The 25,893-nt window shown below is 46.0% G+C and overlaps 1 protein-coding gene across 6 annotated transcripts in view; it reads left to right on the top strand.

Annotated features, from left to right (window-relative positions):
- LOC128579727 (protein FAM169BP-like) overlaps positions 1-25,893 on the top strand; it is a 68,429-nt gene that overhangs the window by 12,970 nt on the left and 29,566 nt on the right. For 3 of the 6 annotated variants that reach the window (XM_053581789.1, XM_053581785.1, XM_053581787.1), the window contains exons 2-3: positions 8,953-9,086; positions 12,524-12,623. The exons of 1 other annotated variant lie outside the window; for it this stretch is intronic. In XM_053581789.1, the coding sequence (XP_053437764.1) occupies positions 8,953-9,086; positions 12,524-12,623 (234 nt within the window). The remainder of the gene's footprint in view (positions 1-8,952; positions 9,087-12,523; positions 12,624-25,893) is intronic. 2 more of the 6 variants (XM_053581786.1, XM_053581788.1) reach the window with 1 other exon arrangement.

Below are 25,893 nucleotides of genomic sequence, written 5' to 3'. Positions count from 1 at the left end.
AATTTTATTTATTGTGTTAAAGTATACATAACATAAAATTTACATTCTTAACCATTTAAAGTGTACAGATTGGCCAGGACGCTGGCTCACAACTGTAATCCCAGCACTCTGGGAGGCTGAGTCTGGATTTCCTGAGCCCAGGAGTTCTCAACCAGCCTGAGCAAGAGGGAGACCCCATCCCCACTAAAAACAGGAAAACTAGCTAGGCATGGTGGTGGGTGCCTATATTCTCAGCCATTCGGGAGGCTCAGGCAAGAGGATTGCTTGAGCCCTAGAATTCAAGGTTGCTGTGACCTATGACACCATGGCACTCTACCCAGGGCAAAAGAGTGCGTGAGACTTTGTCTCAAAAAAAAAAAGAAAAAAAAATGGGTTGGGGCCCATAGCACAGTTTATGGTGCCGGCCATGTACACTGAAGGTGGCGGGTTTGAACTTGGCCCAGGCCAGCTGAATAATAATGACAACTGCAATAAAAAATGGCCAGGTGTTGTGGCAGGTGCCTGTAGTCCCAGCTACCTGTGGGGCTGAGGCAAGAGAATCGCTTAAGCCCAGGAGTTTGAGGTTGCTGTGAGCTGTGATGCCACAGTACTCTACCAAGAGCGACAAAGTGAAACTCTGTCTCAAAAAAAAAAAAAAAAAATAGAGTGTGCAGTTCAGTGGCATTAAGTACATTCACATTGTTGCTCAACCTTCACTATCATTCTTTTCCAGGATGTTCCATCATCCCCAAAAGAAACTGTGTGTTGATTAAACAAAACTCCGCATTCTTTCTTCCCTCAAGCCTCTGGTCATTCCATTCTACTTTCTGTTTCTATGAATGTGCTATTATAGGCACTCCATATAAGTGGAACCATGCAATGCTGGTTCTTTGCACCTGGCTTCACTCAGCATAATGCCCTAGAATCCATCCATGTTGTGGCATGTGTCAGAGTCCCTTCCTGTTTTTTTTTTTTTTTTTTTTTTTTTTTAATTGAGACAGAGTCTCACTTTATTGCCCTTGGTAGAGTGGAGTGGCATCACAGCTCACAGCAACCTCAAACTCTTGGGCTTAAGTGATTCTCTTGCTTCAACCTCCCGAGTAGCTGGGACTACAGATGCCTGCCATAATGCCCAGCTTTTGTTTTTTGTTTTTTTTGCAGGCCAGTGCTGGGTTCGAACCCACCAGCCCTGGTGCATGTGGCTGGTGCTCTAACCACTAAGCTGCGGGCACCGCCCAGAGTCCCATCTTTTTCAAGGCTGGGTACTGTCCACTGTGTATACAGACCACTTTGTCAATCCGTTTATCTGTCAATGGACCCATGGGTTGCTTCTGTCTGGGGGCTGTTGTGAATAATGCTGCCGTGAACATGGGTGTGCACGTTCAGTGTTATTTTCAACAGCGCTATGCCGAGCCCTTGCTGCCGTTTGCACAGTATGTGGTTAGCACGATGTGAATTAGTGAGATGAGTCAGTAAAGACTGCTAAAAATCTCAAGATCTGGGTTTGAGTCCCAGCCCCATTACTAATTAAATTCTTGTTTGTGCACCTCTGTTTCCACATCTGAAAAGTGAGGTTAGTGCTTCGTGGTTTATTTCCTTCCCAGGGTTGATGTTAGTTTCCAGCAGGCCAGGATATGTGAAAGCCCTCTGTAAAATGGAAAACTCTATGCAAAGGTAAGATTTTAATGTGAGAACATATCACTATTTTTTCTAATTTTCTCCCAATGAGTTTATCTGCAGAAGGCAGAATATTCAATTTTTTACTATTTTTTTTGTTGTTGTTACAGTTTTTGGCTGGGGCTGGGTTTGAACCCACCACCTCTAGTATATGGGGCTGGCGCCCTACTCCTTGAGCTACAGGCGCTGCCCAAATCTTGATGTAAATATTAGTATTCTGCCTGTACTTCTTCACTGACTTTTCAGTGTTATACAAATGAGTCCAGTACTCTTATAAAAATACAGATATCTTGATACATTCCCAATTATAGTAGAGCCTCCATAGCTGACCACCTTCCTACACTGACCACCTCCTTTAGTTGACCTAATTGTCACAGACTAGACGTGCACCACATGGTGCACGGAACTAGGCTTAGTTCCTTATGTTGACCACCGCCAGGTTTGACCAGTTTGTTACTGTCCCTTGGGTGGTCACCTTACAGAGGTTCTACTGTATTTGGAAGTGACTACATTTTCCTTAAGTAAATCATTGTCACGGTTTAAGATAAACCCATTTAATAAATAATAAATAATCATCCATTATTTTAGTGCAGCAGATCTGGGGCGCGAGTCTAAGTACTTAAATAGTGCGCGCCAGCCTGACCCCCCAGAACCAGGCTGTGCAGAGAAGGACCAGGATGCTTTCCCCTCCCTTCATTGCTCTGCACAGAGCCAGGCATGCCCGATAGAGACAGGTTGTTTTTTCCTCTTCAGACGTTTTATTGTTTGAAGTGTAACAGATGAACATACAGGGTTGTGATTTTTGGATGAATGTTTATAAAGTCCATTAATAGCCATGGTTTGGAGGTAAGTTCTGAGAAATGTTATTCTGTGCCTAATGGATAAATGCAGCACGGTGACAAGGGGTTATTTTTCTTCTTTTCCTTGTGTGTGCTGTGTGGTTCAGGGCTCTGGATCCATCCTGGACAGTTGCCCTATCGTGGCACTTTCCCACCAGCTTTGGGGCCACCACGTGTTGATGTGGTGTTATTGACAGTGGGGCTTGGTATTTTTATAAGTTCTTGGTCAATTAAATTCAGGATATGAAGAGTTGGGCTTTCCATGTTGCTCTATGCATGTACCCAATTCCTGTTCCCTCCTAGTAAAGATTAGACAAATAGGGACCAATGGGACAGGGTAGCTCACAGTCAGGGTCAAGGAGAGCTTGAACTTCCTACAGTTGTGTCAAGGCGAGGACCTCTCTTTAGCTATCATTGGTAAGGAAGCAGATACTTGAGATATTATTTCTTCCTATCTGCCCCCCAAATGTGGGGACACATTGTCCCCTAATGTGACATCTCTTTGAATGCAAAAGGAACAGTGTGTTTTAGTTCACTTCCTATCTTTTGATTCAGGAGGAAATAATAGTTTTATTCTTGTAAAGTTGCCTAAAAGTAAGAAGCACCAATGCTCAGATTACAAGACTTTGGTATTAAAAGCAATTAGGATTATATAAACTTTTGTGCGGGTGGCACAGAAAGTCATCTGCATATTTTACCATCTTAGATTTGGGGCGAGTGTTTTATTCTCAGCCAAGGCAATGACAAGTTGCAAGTTGGCCAATACTAAATATGTGATAACACAGCAACAGGCTGCCTGTCATTTACTGGTAATAAAACCTTCACTGCCACCACCTGCGGACCTTTAGCAGCGCCTTTTCATTCCCTGACAATTTTGTTCATCTGCTCAAAAAATTCTAACATATTCTACATTCTGTCTTCCAACTTTTTCTTTTAATTCTTTGCTAAGAATATATTGGCAATCAGATGCTCTTCAAAACAACAAAAATATCCGAGTGTTTATTTGCCTTACCTTCTGTTCTCTGCTGCTCCATGTAGAGGGGGCTGTGCTGACACTGTGGCCGTCGTTCCTGGTGGTGGGTTTCACCCTCTGACCTTGAGCTCCAGGCACTTGCCTGTTTGCTGTCCACCTCACAGTGATGTGTCCTTCCACTCTGACATTATTTCAAAGCATTCTTCTCAAAGGTGTTTTGTCATCTGTTAGTGTTCTGGGATAAGGGGTCCCCAGTTAAATACATTTGGGAAATAAATGCTGAGTTAAGCAAATTCTGTTGCTGTAGCATCTCTAAAAGGCCTTGATTTTGGAGAGCTGCCTAATGCCACCCTTTTCTAAACTTTTTCTTTTTTCTATTTTGAGATGACTGTCTCACTTTAGAATGCTGTGGTGTCAGCCTAGGTCACAGCAACCCCAGACTCCTGTACTCAAGTGGTCCTCCTGCCTTAGCCTCCTGAGTAGCTAGGCCAACAGGTACCTGCCACAATGCTGGCTAATTTTTCTATTTTTAGTAAAGATGGAGTCTTGCTCTTGCTTCTGAGCTCAAGGGATTCCTCCTTCTTTGGCCTGCCAGAGTGCTGGGATTACAGGTGTGAGCCACCTCAACCGACCAGAAACCCCCTTTCATGAGCATATCCCAAACAGGCTGCACTTGAGGAAACACCAGCACACTATCAGGCAATTGGCAGTGATGTGTGCACAAACCTCAGCTGCCTCATGCCACCGTGGGCACTACTGACTGAATGCACCAGCCCTCTTTTTGTTTTTGATTAATCATATTTTTAGTTAAAAGTAGGTCCCAATTTTAAAGTCTCCTGTGCTTTGCAGGCTTATGATGAACTCTGTGAATTCTGGGTTTTCTTAGAGTGAGCGATTTAAAGACACACAGCACTGAGGATGGGACCATGCAGTGAAGCACACCACTCACCAGAAATCAGGGCCCCCGATAAATTCCTGGTTCTGAATTCTGAGCAGTTGAGGTGGCCTTTGGAATCTCTTTCTCTTAGGCAGTCCCCACTGATGTGGGGGTGTACAACACCAGACTTCTTGCCCCATGCTTCCTGTCTTGTCTGGTTAGAAACTGGTCTTCGAGCTCTCTGCTGAGCCTAGAAGTAGTCATTTAGCACCACTTGGTAGATTTCGTCTCTGATTAGGATCTCTTTGATAGTAAGTTCTTTTTTTTTTTTTTTTTTTTTGTAGAGACAGAGTCTCACTTTATGGCCCTCGGTAGAGTACCGTGGCCTCACACGGCTCACAGCAACCTCCAACTCCTGGGCTTAAGCGATTCCGTTGCCTCAGCCTCCCGAGTAGCTGGGACTACAGGCGCCCGCCACAACGCCCGGCTATTTTTTGGTTGCAGTTTGGCCGGGGCCGGGTTTGAACCTGCCACCCTTGGTATATGGGGCCGGCGCCCTACCGACTGAGCCACAGGCGCCGCCCGATAGTAAGTTCCTTTTAGAAAAAAAAATTGCTTTGTGAAAGAAAAAACAGACCACCAGTGTGAAAAATGAAAAAAAAAAAAAAGATTCTGCGTAAGCTTTATCTACTTTTCACCATTCTTTATAAAAATAAGAATTAAATACTACTTCATAATTTTGTATCCTCAAATTTTTTTCCCGCATTACCCTGAACAAGAATTGTTCTTCCTGTAATTGAAGAATGACAATTCACAGTATTAAAAAAATCAAGCGATTACAGCCAGTTTTTCCAATGACATAACGCCCTGTCGTTACTGCCAGATCGTGGCTTTCAGCAAAGTCTGAGTTCCTAAGAGCCAGGCTTGTAAAATTTAAAATATCTTTGTTAATGTTTTCTCCCAGTAATAGTTCCATATGAGAAAAATCACACTTTATTAAAATGAAAGAATTCTCCTAATCTTTGTGGTAATCTTTGAAAAGATATTCTATACGTGATACTTAATGAATGATGAAGTGCAAAGCATTGACCCTTTCAAGGTCTTCATTCATTGGCATTATTGTTTACGTAGGAAGGACTGAAAAGTGCCAGGAAAGACCTTGAACACTAGGCTGCTGTGAATGTTGGTGACTGCTGGGACAGGCAGTGAGTGGTGTGGGGGGAGTGATTCACCCTTTTGATACAGTCTGAGCTTTAAAACAAAGATCCTGCACAATTTAAGTATTTTTCCTAGAAGAACGCTTTAAGACGCACCTTTATTTTTAATTTTAAAGTGACTATACCAATGTAGGCTTAAAGTGAATTCTTAAACTGGGGGTTTGCTGGGGGAATTCCAATTTCTTTACAGTCTGCAGTGAATTATTGTTTCAACCCTTGTGCCTTTTTCATAAAAGCATTTTACATTGTACTGAAAAGATTACATTCTTTTGGCTTTGGAAAAATATTTCCTGTTCCGTTCAAGCCATTAAAGCCTGTTAGCATGTCACATCTGGAAGCTGGTGCTCTAGCCTGTCTCCCCTCAGCAGCAGAGTGGGAGCGAGCATAGCCGCCTGGCTGGGCCTCCAGCGCTGCATAAAAGGCCCCAGACTTGTTTACTTCCCAAGGCAGAGTCTTGCGGTTTGAGGGGGGTAGGAGGCTCTGGGCAGAAGGGGCTTCCTTCCTCCCAGGCAGAGTGTGTGTGTGTGTGTGTGTGTGTGTGTGTGTGTGTGTTCACTCTCCCTGGGCTGGGGATGGGCGGGGTCCTGAGAGGGGTTTCTTCCTCTTTGGATTGGAGGAGGGTGCCTTCATTTCTCCTGGTTTGGGGTGGGAGTTTGTCTTCCTGAGGTCTTCCTTCTTTGCATTGGGGAGCGGTCTTATTCCTTCTTGGGTTGGGCGGGGGTTGTGCTTCCTCCTGGATGGGGGAAGGGATCTTCCTTCTTGGTGGGCATGAGCTGCTCCCTCCTATTTTTGTGCCCCTTGCCCCCATTTTCCAGAAAGCTAACCCAAACATTTTCTGTGTAAGAGGGAAGTTGCCCAGCTTTTCCGACCTCAGAGGCAATTGAAAGAACTAATTCAAACCCCAAACACTGGGGAGTTGCAGTGAAGCACACTGCTCACCAGAAATCAGGGCCCCTGATAAATTCGTGGTCCCCCAGGCTGGGTTGTGGGGCTGCCCCCAGTGCTTGCTTGGTGGCCCTGCTTCCTGGGGCACAGGAGTTTGTGTCTGCTTCAGATATTTTAGAATTGGAGCATGGATGCCACATTATTTTGTGTGCATTAAGATCTTCTCAAGTATTCTGCAGTCCAGGAGGGTTAATTATTATGGCCCCAGGACCCTGGTTCACACAACACAGACAGCCCTGGTTCACAATACTCTCAGGAGCATTCTGGTGGCTTGGGGGCTGAGAAGACCCTAGGGACCTGCCCCTGTGGGCCCTTAGGTGTCCAGGCCCTAGTGCCCTGGGGCAGAGGGTGTTCTGGGACACAGACTACTGAGTTCTTTGAGGAGATCTGATGGCCACAGCAGTGTAACCTGTAGGGGAGATTATTTCATGGTGTGGAAGGAGCAAAACACATTCATTGCATTTCTCCCGACCACATACAACTAGAAGTGATGCCAGGCAACCCTTAGCAGCCTACGGGAACCAGGCAGAGCCTCCCCAGACGTCCAGGGCAGCTGGGTCTCTGGCTGGGTGGACTTGGGTGAGATGACCCCGCCCTGCAAACCTGAGTGACCATGGTGTCCTTCCACTCTCCCCCGCAGGAGGGGACCTCACAGGGGCCAGAGTCACTTCTCTGGGCCTGGTTGATAATGTGCTTGTTTGCGCCTTGCAACCTTACTACTCCTTGCTGCTGGCCCTGTGTTTTGGTAAAGATTGTTTGTCAGATTTGGACCACTGGTCCACTCTAGTAAGCTACTGAGCCTGGCTGCCAAACAACTTCTTGAAGCCTCAGTTTCCTAATCTGTAAATGAAACTTAGGTTGGACTCAGTGAGATAAGAGGTGTGCAGGCCTCAGCATCCTGTTGGCATCTGGAGTTGACAGAACATCAGCTTTGGCTGTTACTTGAATGGGTGGATGGTGGAGGGTGCTTGGGTGGAGAAGGCAGGGCAAAGGCTATTATGGGATTTTGAGGTCCTGAGCTAAGTTAGGGATGAATGCCCACCACGGTGGCAGAGAGGTGGTACAGAGTGAATTTGGTCCTAGGGGCAGATGTAATGTGGTCCCTGAAGAAGGAACTAGGATGCTGCCTTGGAGCCATTGGGCCCATGAGCTGTCTACCTGCAGGGCCCAGTGAGAAGTAGGGAGGGCCCATAGGTTCAGGCTGGGGAGCGGATCACTTTGCCAGGGGTGTCTTGGATCATTGTGGTGAGGAGTGTGTATGTGTGGAGAGGACATATCACCTTCTCCCTGGTGTGTGCCTTCTGCAGTGTATCTTGATTATAGGGTTGCCTAATTTCTTTTAGACACATCTCAAAGTTCATACTTGACTGACCACACTAAATGGCCCACCAATTCTTCATGTCTTTATTTGAAACATTTATATCAGTGCATTTTTTTTCTTTTTTAGACAGTCTTGCTCTGTTGCCCAGGTTAGAGTGCTGTGGCCTCATCCTAACTCACAGCAATCGCGAATTCAACTGGGCTCTAGCCTTCCTCCTGCCTCAGCTTTCCCAGTAGCTGGGACTACAGGTGCCCACCACAACACCTGGCTAATTTCTCTATTTTTAGTAGAGACGGGGGTCTTGCTCTTGCCCAGGCTGGTCTCAAACTCCTGAGTTTAGGCAATCTGCCTTGGCCTCCCAGAATGGTAGGATTACAGGTGTGAGTCACTGTGCCTGGCCCAGCCAAGTCTTTGGTCACTGGGGAGGGGGAAACTGAAGTGCTGCTTCTAAGCTGAAACTGGATGCTGTCAATATGTATGAGTTTTCAAGGATATCATTTTCCTCCAAAAATGTGGTGATAGGAAATAGATGCTGAGGAAGTCAGAGAATAACTTTCAGATTAACATGCGCAATGGTCTATATACATGTTGACATGCAGGTTAAGAACTCATACTAACCAGTGCACTTACCGTCTTTGCAAGAGTATCCCAGTGAAATGAGCAAAGCTGCACAGTGTTACGAATGTGCATGGCAAACGCGAGCTAACAAAATACCAACAGCTCAAGCTAGATTTTGACAAAGTTGTCAAGTTCTAACCAGCTCTTCTTAGCGCTAAAGCTTCCTTCTTGTCTATGTGGCCACTGTGCTAACCCTACTGAAAGTACTCAGGAAATCATTGGGTAGTTTGGGTGTATGGAAGGAAGTTTGCGCAACAATCTAAGAGGGCTCACATGTCATCTCCTTGGGGTTCGTGCCGAGCCTGCCATTGGGAATGTCTTCTTTTTTCTCTAGTGCCTCCTTTGCGCTGCTTAATTTCTTTTTCATTTTTTGGAAAGAGGTGAACATATTTATAGATCAAGTATGCAATTGGTTTTTGACTTTCTTGTAATCTTTAAGAAATAAGTGACTTTCCTTTAATGAAAGGGTGGAACTAATGTCATTTCTTGCCTCCCCTCCCCCCCAGCAGGCATTTACCCAGTGGATATTTTGGAAGATGATCCCGAGGGGTATCAGGAAGCAGCTCTGGCTTACTATACCTCACTTGGGAAAGGAGCTCGGACCTCCCCAGAGATTTTCTCTCTTCCCACTGGGGAGCAGGTATGCATGATCTGCCTTGGTGCAGAGCTCTGTGAAATCTAATTTAGAGAGTAGAATGTTGTTGAAAGTTTTCCAAACTTATTTATTTATTTATTTTTCTTAGAGAAAGAGTCTCAGTTTTTTGCTCTCGGTAGAGTGCTGTGGCATCACGGCAACATAGCAACCTCCAACTCCTGGGCTTAGTGATTCTATGGCCTCCGCCTCCCGAGTAGCTGGGACTACAGGCGCCTGCCACAATACCCGGCTATTTTTTGTTGGAGTTTGGCCAGGGCTGGTTGTTGTAGACAGTACTGTATTCAGTGAGGGATCTTGCCTACATTAAAAAAGTGGGGTCATCTATGTTAAAAAAGTGAACCCGCCACCCTTAGTTTATGGGGCTGGCGCCCTACCCACTGAGCCACAGGCGCTGCCCCAAAGTTTTCCAGATTAAAAACAAAACAAAACAAACTTCAGGAGTGAATACTAGAATAAGCCCACCTTGAGAATCTGAAGCAATCCTGGATTGGGATTCTGAAGTTGAGTGTGAGTCCAGTTCTGCCCGGCAGTGAGCCTGCCTGACTCCTGTGTCTGCCACTTTAACCTACCAGCAATGCAACCTTGGGCTAGTGTCTTAAGCTTTTTGGTTTCAGTAGTCTCATCTTTAAAACTGAGACAGTAACATCTATTTCCTAGTACCCTTTATGAGGATGAAATGGGATGCTGTGTGTAATGCCTAGCTAGGCCTCAGTTTCCTCATTTGGAAGGGTTGGTCTTTGGATTGTTTTGATTCAATTTTAAAATTGTGTGATTTGTGATGGAATTATATTGAGTATACTTTCTGACACTGATATGATTCTATTACTTGTGAATAGGGTCTGGAAAGAAACAAATTACAATTATTTATTAGGATAGTGGGATTGTGGGTGACATTTTAAAACTGTGTTAGTTTTAAGAACTTTTTTCTCCTCCACACAGTATGTGAAAAGAACAGTGAATCTTGGGGAGTACCTACTTTGGTCACCTTTCTTTCGGCTTTGAGGCTGATCTGTTGAAAGAGACAAACTTTTCTTGTTTAGTATTTGTAAGATTTCACTCTTGGCAGAGAAATTGTTGCTATCTGCTGTGCAAAGTTGGTTGAGGAATATAGGGTTTTGAAGTCGATCCAGAGTTAATGAAAACAATGGCTGGTACAGTTTATAGTGTGGCGTTCTTGAGATTTTGGAGATGCTAGTTCGCAGAATCCAGTTCCCTTGAGTGATGTCCACATTGTTTATCCGCACAGGGAGGTCGCAGTCCGCCACGCTTTCAGCGCCCCCTAGTGGCCGTTAAAACAGCTCTGTTAGGCTTAGGTTTAGCGAGCCTGGGGGCAGCCGAGGGCCGGGACTGGATGGAGCATGGGGGCGTTGGGGCATCGGGGCAGGGGCCCGAATGCAAAAGTGAAGTACTATACCATGCAGTTCCAGTCATCTGCTTTTATTTCACACATATTTATGGATTATACTACTTTCAACCTCACCCTCATCATGTATAGTCTGGTCAGTGATCGAATAATTTTAGTCTTAATAACAAAAACATAATAAAAGAAGACAGTAAAATTAAGTTGTTTTAATGTGATAGAAATGCCAACATGACTTTACACCTGTTTGCTTCTCCCCTTTCTAAGAAAAGAATGTTTCATGAATGCAATTGCTTGGTTTCCTACCATGTTAGCAGTTAATTAAGGAAAGAGAACTGTGGCCTACCATGGGCATACATTTCAGTATGAGCTATTAGACTATTTCAAGTCTAATTTGGAATAATATTTGGACCTCCTCTGTGCTCTCAGCAGTTTAAACTTTTCTTTTTGAAACCAGGGAAGTTTTTCCAAACAAAACAAATAAGGAAGTGGTTTGAGGGTATATCATGCCGTATCTCTCTGGTACTTCCCCCAAATCTTTTCTTATTAACTTTTTCCAGTCTTGAAATTTTCCTATCACATTTAAAAGTACAACAAAACTTATTGATTTTTGTTGTTACAAAACAGCACATGCTCATTGCATAAAATTTGAGAAAGGACAGAGGAAATAAAATCATCCACCCTTAATCACTATAAATCTTTTTTTTTTACAGACTTTTTTTAACATTAGGCAAGATCCCTTGCTGAATACAGTATTGTCTACAACAGGCATCTTTCCATATTAATGTAAAGCTTTGTAAATACTGGGTTGAATGGCCTTGTAACAAGCAGCTCCTAGATGGACCATGCTGCACATAATCTCTTTGCGGGGAGGGCCAGCTCAGGAACTCTACGTTAAAATGACACAGTAGACCAGGATACACCAAGACCTTTACGGGTCTCGGGACTGGCTAAGAATCTGCTCTCTGGAATACTGGAGGCTTGCTGTAAAGTTTTACAAGCAACCTGCTTGCCTAATGAAGCCCTCACATTCTTTTCTAATTTTCTTATACTCTGCTTGGTTTTCTTTTCTTTCTTTCTCTTTCTCTCTCTCCCTTTTTATTTTTGGAGACACAGTCTCACTCTATTGCTCTGGGTAGAGTGCCATGGCATCTTAGCTCATAGCAACTTCAAACTCCCGGACTCAAGTGATCCTCTTGCTTCAGCCTCCTGAGTGGTTGGGACTACAGCTGCCTGCCACAACGACTGGCTAGTTTTTCTATTTTTAATAGATATAGGGTCTCACTCTTGCTCAGGCTGGTCTCTAACTTCTGAGCTCAGGAGATCTACCTGCTTCGGCCTCCCAGAATGCTCAGATTATAGGTGTGAGGCACTTCATTAGGCCACCCTCCTTGGTTTTCAGACAGCCTTTGTAACTGGAACTTTCTGCTTTGGAAGTAAATCTTTTTGCTTTGGAATGGTGTATTTGATGGCCACAATGAGTGCTTTTGGATGTGAGTGCTTGAGAGGGCTCTGGGACAATCCTAGTGTTAATGACCCTGGTTCTGCTCTTATGTAACAAACTGGCATCGAGAGTTGAACATCTCTGCCTTGAGGCTGACAAGAGCTGGAGATGGGCCTATAGGGCCCAGAGAAGATGTGTATTTCTTGGGACTGCTTGCTGGGACCAAGCCAGGGCAGCATGCAGGCTGAGTGTCATCCCAGGTGGAGGCAGGCACTTCCTGGGCTGCGTCCTTAGAGTGGCCACCACGGCCCTGGGAGGACAATTGAAGTCCATTGGCAGGGGGCTTGAGGTGGTATGTGTTCCTTTGTCTTTAAGACTAGGATGCAGAGGCTGCTGTGATGGCGTGTGAGGAAGGGAGAGCCGCAGGGCTTCTGGTCAGCAGAGCAGGTGTCAGAATGGGCAAGGTTTCCATCTCCGTGTTGCTTGGGCCCTGTCCCATTAACCTCTGTGTAGCAGTATTCTTTTAATGCATATTGTGCTGATTAATTGTTAAGTGATTTCCTGTGCTATTATTATCATGAAAGAGCAAAATGGTTTTCTTTTTTTATTATTTTTCAGGTTAAACTTGAAGCTTCATCTGTTTGCTTTTGCACTATGTACCGTGATGAACCTCAGCATAAGATACTGGTTTTGGTAAATCCCCAGGTTACAAAGACAGGTTGGTGGTTTCGAATGGAGTTTAAAAACAGGGGTCTTGGACAGTGCCCGTAGCTCAGTGGGAAGGGCGCTGGCCATGTACACCGAGGATGGCGGGTTGGCCTGGCCCGGTCCTGCTAAAACAACAATGACAATTGCAACAAGAAAAATAGCTGGCCTTGTGGCGGGCACCTGTAGTCCCAGCTACCTGGGGGGCTGAGGCAAGAGAATCATTTAAGCCCAAGAGTTTGAGGTTGCTGTGAGCTGTGATGCCACGGCACTCTACCGAGGGTGACATAGTGAGACTTTGTCTCAAAAATAAAATAAAATAAAATAAAAACAAGGGTCTTGATTTTATCATATGCAAGAGATGGAATCAAATACCTAGGAGATGATAGTTGTGCTTGTAGGCTGAACTTAGAAGAACACTGAGGCAGAACTGGTTTATTTTCAGCTTTCAGGGATCCAGTAGTGCATTAGTATTTCTCTTTATTTACACAGATAATTGGCTTCTGTATCGAAGACACTCCTGCCCACAATGGTAGTACTCAGGGCTGCTTTTGTGGTTAGCACTTGCCATCCTCATTAATAGCAATACACAGAGTTGCACGCACTGGGTTGGGTCTCATTGCTGGGGCCTCACAGCAGCTCTCTGAAGCCCAGGGACCATTCTCATCCCTCACATACAGACAAGGACATGAGTTCTCTGAGTGGAGAAGTAACTTGCCTAACATCACACAGCTGGGGCATGGTGGAGGATTTTTTTGCAAAGTGACAATTGTTTTTTCTTTCTGGTGAAGTATTTGTAAACTGTAACTCACTTATTCTTCTTCTGCATTATGAAGAGACCATTTGTGATGGGACTTCAGCTTCTTGAGTGTGTCCTGGAGAAATGGCATGGCCATGCTCAGTTGCATCTGGGGCAGTGATATGGGGGCCTTTGGCAGTGGGCAGTGTGATGTTGAGAGAAGGGTTGTATCCCCATTGGTCCCCCTGAGCCCAGGGCACCAATGATTGAAGGTGATCACTTGTTTGTGACCTGTCAGTGCTCTCAATTTAAATTTAATACTCCACAGAAAAATTTTCCTTTATTATAATGAATTTTGCAGGTATCTTATAATGACTATAATAAAACATATAATAGACTGGGTTTGGAGATGGTTCACGCCTGTAATTCCAGCACTTTTGGAGGCTGAGGTGGGAGGGTCTCATGAACCTAGGAGTTGGAGACCAGCCTGGACAACATAGAGAAACCTCATCTTTAAAAAAAAATAAAATAAGCTGGGCCTGGTGGTTCACATCTGTAGTCTGGGCTGCTCAGGAGGCTGAGGTGGAAGGATCACTGGAGCCCAGGAATTTGAGGTTACAGTGAGCTATGATCATGCCATTGCACTCTAGCCTGGTTGACAGAGCAAGACCCTGTCTCTAAACAAAGGGAAACAAATTATTATTTCCTAATAAGAAATAATGTTACTAAACCTTAATTGGTTGACCCTCCTTAAATGATATGGGGTCATGAGTCTTTAACAACATTTGCAAATGGTTGTCTCCTTTTTTTTTTTTTGTAGAGACAGAGTCTCACTTTATGGCCCTTGGTAGAATGCAGTGGCCTCACATGGCTCACAGCAACCTCCAACTCCTGGGCTTAAGCGATTCTCTTGCCTCAGCCTCCCGAATAGCTGGGACTACAGGCGCCCGCCACAACGCCTGGCTTAGGTTGTCTCCTTTTTCTCTCAATCTGTCTTAGGGACAGACTTTCGCTGTCACCTGACGTCTGTCTGGGGTTTGTACTTAGAGAATGCCCTGCTCAATTGGTGTCACCAAGCCCAAGGTTTGTGGGGCAAGGTGTCCAGCATGTGCATAGAGCCCCGCTTTTTGTTCAGTGTGAAACGTGGTGTGCTTAGCTAATTATCTGGGAGTTTTGGCATGTTGGCAAAGCCTCCTCAGTGCTTCAGGGCTGGAGGTGGCTGAGATTTGTGTGAAAGCTTTCCAGTCAAGGTTCAGGGTGTCTCCTGTCTCCGGCCGGCAGAGCTTTGACTGCCATGAACAAAGAAGCTGTGACAACCTCAGCCTTTGATATTGCCTGGAGCTTGTGACTCCACTCCCGGGTTAGTGAAGGCAACAAGATGTGCCCACAGGAACCCCTAGTACACAGATTGTCAAAAACTCTAAAAATGTCATTCGCTCATTTTAAGAAAATGTCCAAATATCAGCTACTCCCCCGCTCCCTTTGAGGCATTTAACAGTATTCTTGTTATAGGTCTTTAACTACAAATTGCGTAATGTAAACATATGACCGGCTCTTATAAATCTGCTTCCCATTTATACTGGACTTAATTTTTTTTGTTGTTTTCAAGAAGAATGTACCATAATAAATATTCATAAGCTCCAAGAAATCTCATGGCAGACCCTTCCTTAATTATAATAGAGCCGTAAATAAAGTTTCCAAATGTTTTCCTCCCGCTGTGGGCTCTATTGTGTTGGCTGTGATTTTGCATGATTTCAAAAAAGCCCTCAGGTGTTCCTGAAGCTTCATGATTTTCTAATCCGGTCTTTGTAAGCAGACAAGAGCAACGCACATTTCCAAAGCATGTCTTGTGGCTTGAATCATGTGGACTCTCTAGCAGTGATGGTATCAAGGACCCTCTTCACAGCTTTGACAAATGTGTCACCTCACCTCCACGCTCAGCTGTGACCGTGGAGAACGCTATTGCTAATTCCTTTATCATTTTCTGGGAGAAATTCTTTTTGCGAAGGCCATGTGTGTTGTGAGTATGTGTGTTTAAATGAAAGCTTAAAGGATTAGAAACTGTTTTGATAAGCTCCGTATTTGAGTTAATTATTGATAAGCTGGCTGAATCCATCACTGTAACTTCTGATAACCCTGTGAGCAAATGACAGATGTCCTGGACTAGCAGATTCCCTGGTGGCGAGTGGTTATTGAGCTTGGCAGTCTGCTGTTAAGGTGAGGGAACGAAGCTTTCCACCTTCCCCTTTAGGAAGGAGGCTGTTCCACAAAGCAAGTTCCAGAAGTAAGTGTCCTTGTTGTCCCTGTTGCTCTTGTGGCTCGTTCTGGGTTACGTCTTTGGACAGAGGCTGGCTTATGTCCTTTGAGGGATAGGCCTGAAGTTTGCTAGGAAGCCCTTTTCTTTGGTTACTTCTGTATATCCCAAGGACCTTATTTCCCCCTTTTTTGTTATTCTCCTTATCAGTTATTATTATTATTTTTTTAAGAGAGAGTGTCTCACTTTATTGCCCTCTGTAGAGTGTTGTGTCATCACAGCTCACACCCATCTCCAACTCCTGGGCTTAGGCGATTCACTTGCCTCAGCCTCCCGAGTAGCTGGGACTACAGGCGCCCGCCACAATGTCTGCCTATTTTTTTTTTTTTTGCAGTTTGGCCCGGGCTGGGTTTGAACCTGCCACCCTTGGTCTATGGGGCCAGCACCCTACCCACTGAGCCACAGGTGCTGCCCTGTTAATTTTTTTTTTTTGAGACAGTCTTAAGTTTTTCTCCCTCTGTAGAGTGCTGTGGCATCCTAGCAGTCTCAAACTCTTGTGCTCAAGCGATTCTCTTGCCTCAGCCTCCCAAGAAGCTGGGACTATAGGTGCCTGCCACAACGCCTGGCTGATTCTTCTCTTTTTAGTAGAGATGGAGTTTTGCTCCTCCTCAGGCTGGTTTAGAACTCCTGAGATCAGGTAATTCAGTTGACTCAGCCTCCCAGAGTGCTGGAATTACAGGCATGAGCCCCCACAGCCAGCATTATCTATTAATTATGAATCGATCTCAGGTGTTTACAAAGTAGAACAAATAACTTCTCTCATCAAAAATGTTCTGTCCTTTTTCTGATTTTCTGTATTAAATCAAAACCAGTTACCCTTCAAGATTGCCATCAGCTGGTGGTCTTTTGCTTTTCCCCTTTCTTCCTGTGGCTGGGCAGCGTAAAGGAATGCACCTGGACTTTGGTGACAGCTCTGACTTGGAATCCTGGCTCTGCAGACTGACTGGGTGACCCAGATAAGTTACTTACCCTCTCTCAGCATCATTTTTATCCTTTGCAAAATGAGGACATCTTACTTGCTTCACAGGGCAGTTACAGGACTATTCCGGAGAGAGACTACGCACGGTGTCTGCAGGACTCTGGTCTCTTCCACGTGGCACCCACTCCTGGCTTGTTCTCTTCTGTCTTTGCATGTTGTGTTAGGGAAGCTCAGCTTTTGTCCTGCGCTCAGGCGATCCACCCACCTTGGCTTTCTGGAGTGCTAGGATTACAGGCATGAACTATTGTGCCCTGGCCCTTTTGCTCATTTTTAAATTGGGTTATTTGTCTTTCTGTTAATGACGTGTCTTTACACATCTTGAGTACAAGTCCCTTATCATATGTATGATTTTTACATTTTTTTCTCCATTTTGTGGGTTTTCTTTTTACTTTCTTGACGGTATCCTTTGAAGCACAAACCTTTTTTGAATTTTTATGATATCTACTTTTTTTTTGTTTTGTTGCTCATGCTTTCGATGTCATGTCTAAGAAGCTAGTACTTAATCCAACAACATGAAGATTTATACCTATGCTTTCCATTATATTTTCCTTGGTCTAATATTTTGTCTTGTTTAAAAAAATAGGTCTTTCCATCCAGTTATATGAACACTTCCTTCTGGCTGTCTAGTTTGTGTCATTTGAAGGTATGCATTCCTTGTCATCCAAGTAACTACAAAAAAATGCTGATTTTTATTCACACCCAGTCTGTTATTTAGCACACATTTCCAGTCCCATCCACAAGGCTATTTCAAGAGACATTATGAATTGCACACTTGAAATGAAGAGTGGAAGTTCATCTGCTGACATTGAGATGACTTATGTTTAATTGTTCTCCTAATACCAGGCCTGGAAGCACTCTCAGAAAAAGGAAGTGGGCCAGTTTGGGATTATCAGGTCTTGGTGAATTCATGCTGATTTTAAATCCAGGCTTCCTTTTGTTGGTCCTTATACTTCACTCACTGCAGACCTTTGTCAGGAGGGGCTGTTAGGTGAACCAGGCATTAGTTTTAAGACTGATTTCTTCCCCTTTCTCACTGGGGCAGCACTGGTTTGTGTTTTTGGGTCCATTCCTGGCATTGAATGTTCCAGAGTGTGCAGGTTTCCACTTCAGATGGTGTTCACAGGCTCTGGCCCTAGGAGGTCAATTCACTGGGTCTAGAGCAGTAATTTTCAACTGGGGTGTCATGAGAGGATCTTAGGGGTACTGCGAAAAGTTTTCAAAGATCATTAATTAGTTTTGAAACAAGTTCAAAGCACAGGAAGTATATTCTTCTTTAACTCTTTTTTTTTTTTAATTTATTTTTTTATTGTTGGGGATTCATTGAGGGTACAATAATCTTCGTTAACTCTTTTTTTGGGACCAATATAACTTAAATGTGCCGTAGAAGTTTCATTATAGGGTCAAGTGTGCCGTGAGATTAAAAAAGGTTGAAATATACTGGGCTAGAGACTTGAGCTTCTCTGAAAGTAGCTAATGCATTACTGTTGTCCTTCCACTCCAGCTGTCAACTGTGCTTCTAATTTGAGACCCTTGCCCTTCCGGTGACAGTGGTCCTCGGTGGCTGTGAGGGCGTCTAGCCAGTATGTTTCCTCCTCCGGGTGCCCCCTCCTAGTCTGGCCAGCCTACCCACGTGGCTCACCCTGCTTCCGAGAGCCAGATTTCTAGCCTACTTGAGCTTACTCAGTTCTCCTGTCCTCACCACCTTGTTCTTACAGAATTAAGCTTGGCCTGGGGACCTGCCATTGGTTTGGGGACATCCTTCTCCCATCCTTTGTATGGAACCACCTTTGTAACATCTGCTGCTTTCTGATGGACGCCCTCTGCAGGCTCCTGGTCCCTGCCTTTTGTTTTGCTAGACCTTCTCTTTCTATTACCCTTGTCAGGAAACTTGCTGATTGCCTTGCCAGATTTTCTCTTTTCAGCTCTATTTCTGACAATGTCTGTTTGATATCTCTTTTTCATATAAACCCCAGGGGTCAGATGGCAGAGCAGAGAATGTCCTGGGGGCTGATTAAAGATGGCAAATTGTAATTGAGTCAAATGACAGAGACATGATGCCAAAGACCCACAGAAGTTTCTAGAATTAGGAAACTCCTGATGGGGGAAGCAGGGAGCCATCCCTGGTTCTTAGCTGGGAAGTGGCAATCTGGCCAAAATGAGATGTGAAGCTTGATAAGTTGTCCACCATCCACTTGTTTGGGTGCCTGTGCCTGGCGCTCTCACAGGCTGCGGCCCAGGTCCTCCCTGCCTCCCAAGCACTCCACTTTTCTTTGAACTTTTTGAATTTCCTTTCACAAAATCTCATTGTGTTTTCAGCCCTTATCTGCCTGGGAGGCCATGCTGAAGGGAGTATGGATTTAGTAAGATGTACAGTGATGTTAGGAGGATGGGGACCAGGCTGGGTTTAGAGGCAAGGTCCCCCGCTGGAGCTTTGCCCCTTAGCAGAGTGCCCTATCTGTGATTGGAAGGAAGGAGGGTTGGAAAGAGGGAGAAGCCATTGAATTCAAAGGAGCTTTGGGCTTGCCTTGCAGGGAGGGCACAGGCTGGAGAAACATAGGGTAGGTTGAAAGTGAGGGTGAGGAAGGTTTCCACTTGCCTTGGTGGTGGTGCTTACTATGTTTGGTACATTAGGAGGAAAAGCTGGGGATGAAGTCAGCCTGAGCTCCTGTCTGATGGGACAGCAAAGGCACAGGAAGTAAGACTGGGCAGCTGGAGGAGGGGTTTGGACCCAGATCTTCCATCTGGGGGTGACATGGATTTTAGGGCCACCTTCATTGTGGGCACATCATTTTGCAGTCACTCACTTGTGACTGTCCCCCCCCCCCCACCCCGTAATTCCCTGTGATCTTCTTGGGTAGATTATAAGCTGTCTGAAGGGAAGGGTCTGGCCACTTAGCTCCTCTGGGCTTTGCTGGGTGGCCGGCACCCCCAGGGGGGTATGCATTTGCTAACTCTCAGCACAGGGGGAACAGAGGCCAGGAGGCAGCGGGGCTGAGGAAAGGACTGAAGTAATAGTGTTTGCAGTTGTTGCCGTCCCTGATGAGAACATCTATCCTTCCAGCCGGCTCCCAGGACGGTTTGTGACCAAGCATAACACTTGCCCTTCAAATTGCTGCTAATTTATTTACAGTTTTTGATGATTGCACATCACATGCACCCTGAGGAAAACAAGCAAGGGATTGAAAAATGATGATTTTTTTCCTGGAAAAGCATGCCCAGTATAGCCTGCAGTGACAGTGAGGGCCAAGGCAAACATTCAGATGAAACCAGAGCTGTGGCGTAGCCCCCTCCTGAGTGGCCGTCCTGGGCCTGGTGGGATTGCGATATGGAGGGCCTCTGGCCAGACCCTCCCTGGACTGGGTTTGGGGCAGGTGGTGGGTGAGGAGGGTAGAAAGGGTTTTGTGTCCCTGACAGGCCTCAGACAATATCCTCTAAATTGAGAGGCCCTTTCTGGGGTGCCCCTCACCCCTGTGTGGCTGTTGTGATTTGGGGGATGGGTCACAAATGGAAGGCCAGATGAGAGTGGTGGGGGTGAGTTTCTGACTTTCAGAAAGGGACCCAGTTAGAGCAGCTCCTAGTCCCCACGTGTGGGCCTTGAATGGAGAACCTCTGGTGGGTTGGACGGGCTTCACCCCAGCTCTGTCTAGCAGGAGGGGCCCATCACCTTAACTCTACAGAATGGGTGGTATGTAGAGACAGCCATGCTGGGATGGTGAGTCGAGAGGCTTGCTGACCTGCTCAAGTCTGAGCAGGGATTGCACGTTTTCTGATTTTGATCATGACGTCCCAGCAGACTCCTGAACACAAAGGATGCGGAGTGGGGTTCCCTGGAGCCTACTGCAGGGACCAGCTGGGTAGCAGGCACCCTGTTTGCATGCTGACATGCCTCCTGTGATCCCACAGGACCAGTGTCTTTATGTTTCAGCCTGTGCTTTCTTTCTGGGTAACACAGAGTGAAATGTCAGCCCAAGGCTGAGCAAATCATCCCACCTTCTGCAGTGGGGGGCGCCCCAATTAAGCAGTTTTCATAATTTGGGGAGAAAGAGCTCTGGCTAGAAATTCAACCTCAGCTTTGGGCAGCTGAGGTGCCCGTGGGGCCATGGACACTTGGCGAGTGTGAGGCAGCCTCTAGGCTAAGTAGTGACCCATGCCAGTTTTCACACAGCCTCGGGGAGCTCCATGCTATGAGCGGAGAGTTTTGTTTTTCTCCAGCCGTGAAGAGTACAGATTGCAGAGCTAGTGGTGGTGACAGCAGTGTGCTTTGGAGACACATGTTGACTGTGGTTTAGGATTTCCTTCTTTATTGCCTGTTAATTTATGACACTTACTGTGAGTTGGATTTAAACCTAGGGGAAAACAGCATTCCATAAACAAAGACTTGTCATTCTTACCAAGGGACTAATGGTATTTAGAAACAGGGACATTCCAAGGAAAATATTCTAAGTGTCAAGGATAGAGCCTTTGTCTTTGGGGGGCTGGGGCGGTGGTGAGGGTGGGTTACTTCTTGGAGACATACTGAAGGTTTTGTACCACGGATTGGGGGGGCTCTTTTTGCTTTCCTCCCAAATGAGGGACCGGTTGTGCTTGCCTTGGTGCAGCTGGGGACTTTAGGATTTCTTTCCTAGGTGGACTAGCCTTGGTGTGGGTTTCCTTCAGCTCCTAGCACCTTGCATTTGGCCGTACCTCAGGATCTGAGCACCCCGCCTCTCTCCATCTTTCTTCAATTAAAATCTAGACTCATGAAAACAAAATTGCTTAAGGCAAGGAAGACCTGAGAAACACAGGGAGGCTGATGCAAACCCACTGCAAACCAGATGTTACCTTCTCCATGGCAAAGAGGCGCCCAAGTTCATGGGGCATCTGGGGAAGTGTTTGTCTTTAAGGAAGACATCTGTATGGAAATGGTAGGCCGAGTAATGTGATGTGACAGTTGCTATGTCAACTCAGATTTTTTTCCCCTCCCCTTAAATTATTGACCAGCTCAGTCAATGTTGCGTAAAAGTCATGCAATGCCTTGGAATGTGTTTATGTGCTGGGCTCTGCCAAAACTTTTCAGCATTTTTTCCCTACGTGTATTTTGCTTTGGGGAAGATGGCTTGTCATTTTGGTTTAACTGTGTGCTTTTTTTTTTTTTTTTTTGGAAGTACATATTTCTTAGATTTGTAATGGGGCAGTGGCTACTTAGACTCTAAGGGAGCAATAGAGTGGGAGGTGGGTGGGGGCAGCCAGGTCACTTGAAGCCACTTCAGCTATGATGAAGAGGCACAGACCTGGGGCCAGGGTGTGGACAATTTGTAGTGTGTGGAGATGTGTGTGAGTGGAATGGACCCTGCTTGGTTTCCCGTGGCGGCACAGGACATGGACCCCCTCTCTCTCCTTGGCTCTGGGCTGTGTGTCCAGCTGCCTCCCGCCACCCTCACTCTGCTGTCTCTAAGAGGTATTTGGAAATGGAAATTCACAGTACTCTTCCTCCCCCTCCTTGTGTCCACCTGACTGAAGCACCTGCATTCTCGAGGGGCAACTTCCCTCTCTACTCCCTTCTCTCTTCTGCAGGGGACTAGTCCACCCCCAGCTGATCTTTACCCCCGAGATTCTCAGCAGGGCTGCCGCAGCCCGTCCCTCTTACTCTATCTAGACTTTGTCCTCACAGCCCCCATCCATTCTCCATCCTCGGTCAGTGTGGCTTTTTTTGTTTGTTTCTTTCTTTCAAGACTTTCTTTCTTTAGAGCAATTTTAGGTGTCACAGTGCCAGGCTCAGGAAGGTACGGAGATTTCCCATGTTCTCCTCCCTGCCTCCTGCCCTAGGCTCAGCCTCCCTGGGGACCAGCACCCCATAGCAGGGTGGGGCGTTTGTTGCTATTGATGGAGATCAGTTGACACATCATTGTCAGTCACCCAGAGCCTGTCATTGCCATCAGGGTTCACTCTTGGTGTCGAAAATTCTGTGGGTCTGGACAAATGTGTAACAGCATGCACCTGCCATGTGGTATCACATAGATGATATTCCTTCTTTTCTGTCTTTTTTTTTTTCCTTTGGGACAGAGTCTGACTATGTCACCCTTGGTAGAGTGTTGTGACGTCACAGCTCACAGCAACCTCCCAACTCATGGGCTTAAGCAGTTCTCTTGCCTCAGCCTCTCAAGTAGCTGGGACAACAGGCGCCTACCACAATGCCCAGCTATTTTTTTTTTTGTTGTCACAGTTATCATTGTTGCTTAGCTGGCTCAGGCCTGGTTCCAATCTGCCACCCTTGTTGCGTGTGGCTGATACCATAACCACTGTGCTACGGGCACCGAGCCGATACTCTTCCTTTTCAAATAAGTTCCCTATAATTTTGAAAGAACTAATTCCTTTCACCTGGACATAATCAATTGTTCTTATCTAAAACACGATTCTGATTGTGACTCTTACTTGCTTGGACTCTCCTAGTGACTTGTTATGGCTCTTGATGCCTTGACCTGGGCTCCTGGCTGGCCACTGTCTTTCTGCCTTAGGCCTGGTCATGGAACTCTCCTCCCTCCTAAACAGCCCCTGACCAGGTTTCTTATGGAAGCTTATTCTTAGAGCCCTTGTCACAGTGTGTGGTCATGGCCAGGTGGTCCATGTGTTCTGTCCTGGGTCCCTCGTGTCAAGGCACTTAGTGTTTGCTGAATAAACGTCAGGACCATTCCCCATCTTGCAGTGTAAAACAGGGTATGGAGGCAGAAACTCTGCGAGGTCTTTCCTTTCTGGCCTCTCCTTTTTCTGCACAGTGCTCTGGCGTGTCCCTTCTTGTCCCCTCCCTCCCTTCATCCTTCCTTCCTTTTTTTCTTTTTGTCTGCCTTTCTTTTTCTTTTGGCAGAGTCTCAGTCTGTTGCCCAGGCTAAAATGCCATGGCATCAGGCTTGCTCACTGCAATTTTCTTGCTGTGTTTGGCTGTGGCCACAAAATCCTTTTCAGGGCAGCATTCCTGGCTGTCACAGTCCATTTATCCAAGGTGACAGGTGACAAACAGCTCTCTAACCTATACTGTGGAAAAATCACGCTTTTTCAAATGAGTGTTTCGTTTATTTGTTGGCTTCACAAATCAGATAAAAAAGGATGTAACTCCTATAAGAAATCTTAGGCAAAATGAAAGGTTTAAAAATCTGGCTGGGAGGTCCCGTGTGTGCCTGAATCTGGCATGTATGCGGGGGAGGGGAGATCAAGGAACACCTGGGCCAATTTACTGGGCCTGATGGTGACAGGAATGGACGTGAGGAAATGTGTGAGAAGCATCCACCCACCAGACAGGATGGCAGACCTCAAGCTGTAAAGTCGGACATTTCTGTGCAAAACCAGAACAGAAAGACAGGTTGGAAGGAGGATCTCCCAGGCAGAGACAGAGTGTTGACAGAGCACTGCCCACTGCCTCACCGACAATGAGAATAACAAAGCCTTGTCATGCTTCTTTGTAATCCCTAAGCAATGCTTGGAACAGGTGGAGGAAGTTTCTAGAAACTACTGGAAAGCTTCAAACACCTTAGGAAAAGCAGTTTGGTGAGGTCACCTCACCTGTACAATAACCAGAGAAGAGGATCTTGTGGTCTGTGTTTGACAGGTGGGTGAATGAAAGCTGGGGAGAGACTAGGTCAAGGCCACTCAGCTAGTCACTGGAGGTGGCAGAATTTGAGCTCTGTCTGTCTGTGCAGTCCAAATTCCTTTTTCCACATCAGGCACAGTACATAGGCCACGCCTAAAAAGCCCAGGCCCCTTTGCTCCCTGTGGATGCTGAAGTTCATGAGAGGCTTGTGAGGGAATGAAGCTAATGTCTTGCTGAGATGCTCTTAGCAGCCCTGTCTCTCCTTGTCCAGCCCTCACCCAGCTACCCCTGTACTTGGGGTGCTCTCAATGTGGCCCTGGACTTGCGGGGCACTGAGCCCTCTGCTCACAGGTGACCCCTGGCTGCAATGGCCTTGCCTACCATCTGTGCCTATTGAAACCTAACTGAGCAATCCAGAGCCAGCAGAGCTCTCTGGGGACACTTCCCCAATTCCTCCCAGCACAGTCAACCCCCTCCTCTGGGTCCTCATGACACTCGATGCCAGCCCCTATCACGCCCTGCTCTGAATTGGGGCGGCTTGTTTACCTCTTCCTTCCTTTCTCTGCAGGCTCCCAACTTCCAGGGGCAAGGATGGAAGCTTAATCATCAGCCCTGAATGCCTAGGATAGCACAGTTATGCTGACTTCAGCTGGTCCTGCTGAGCCTCAGATGAATCCAGGCCACTGGGAATTAGCCTTGGGGACTTCACTGTCTCAACGTGTTTAAGAAACTTTGGCATGTCATAGAAATAAATCCATTACTAACATCTTCTGTGTGGTCCATGTCACCTGTCACTCTGGGGGGCAGGGAAATTAAATTGGCTCAGTGAGGCTGACTCTTCATAGCACCCTGTCGATTGCTCTTGGCACAGCCCTCTGTGAGTGTCCAGTCTCTTCTCAGTCCCTGGGTGATGAAGGGCTAAAGGATATTGATCAGGGTTGTATTTTTCCTTCTTAAAAACATGTATGTTGAAGTTTGTTTCCATGTTCTAACTTTTCAAGTTTGCTGGCTCCAGGGTCTTAGTAGTGATGGCTTGCGGCTGGCTCTGTGGCATCTGTCAGTCCCCCAGGAGCCATCATTTGTCCTTGTTGAGCTGGGGACAGCCTCTCTGCAAGTGCTCTGCCACCATTTCCCCTTCCTGTTTCCTCCGGACTAGGAGGAAACAGTATCATACTTTATTGATCCAAAGCTCCTGCTCTCGGTTTGGCGCCCGTAACTCAGTGAGTAGGGCGCGGGCCACATACCTTGAGGCTGGTGGGTTCCAGCCCCACCCGGGCCTGCTAAACAACAATGATAACTGCAACCAAAAAATAGCCAGGTGTTGTGTTGTGGTGGGCACCTGTAGTCCCAGCTGCTCAGGAGGCTTAGGCAGGAGAATCGCTTGAGCCCAAGAGTTTGAGGTTGCTGTGAGCTGTGACGCCACTGCACTCTACCGAGGGTGACATACTGAGACTCTGGCTCAAAAAAAAAAAAAAAAGAAAAGAAAAGCTCCTGATCTCAAGAAGGCTGATTTTGTTTTTTGTTTTTCAGAAGTTGATTTTGAGGGCAGTTTATTTTAAACCAGTAAATTTGATTGGGCTTTGCCATCCTTGTCATGTGTTATATGTGCTATACAGACTTAACAGTTTAAGATGAGTTTTGGAAAGAAACCCAACAGTTCAGTCTATTTTGTGACAGTTTGTACATGTGA

The sequence above is a fragment of the Nycticebus coucang genome, chromosome 2, assembly GCF_027406575.1.
Source record: "Nycticebus coucang isolate mNycCou1 chromosome 2, mNycCou1.pri, whole genome shotgun sequence".
Taxonomy (NCBI): domain Eukaryota; kingdom Metazoa; phylum Chordata; class Mammalia; order Primates; family Lorisidae; genus Nycticebus; species Nycticebus coucang.
Note: the sequence above shows the minus strand (reverse complement) of the source record. Positions and strands in the feature narration are given on the sequence as shown.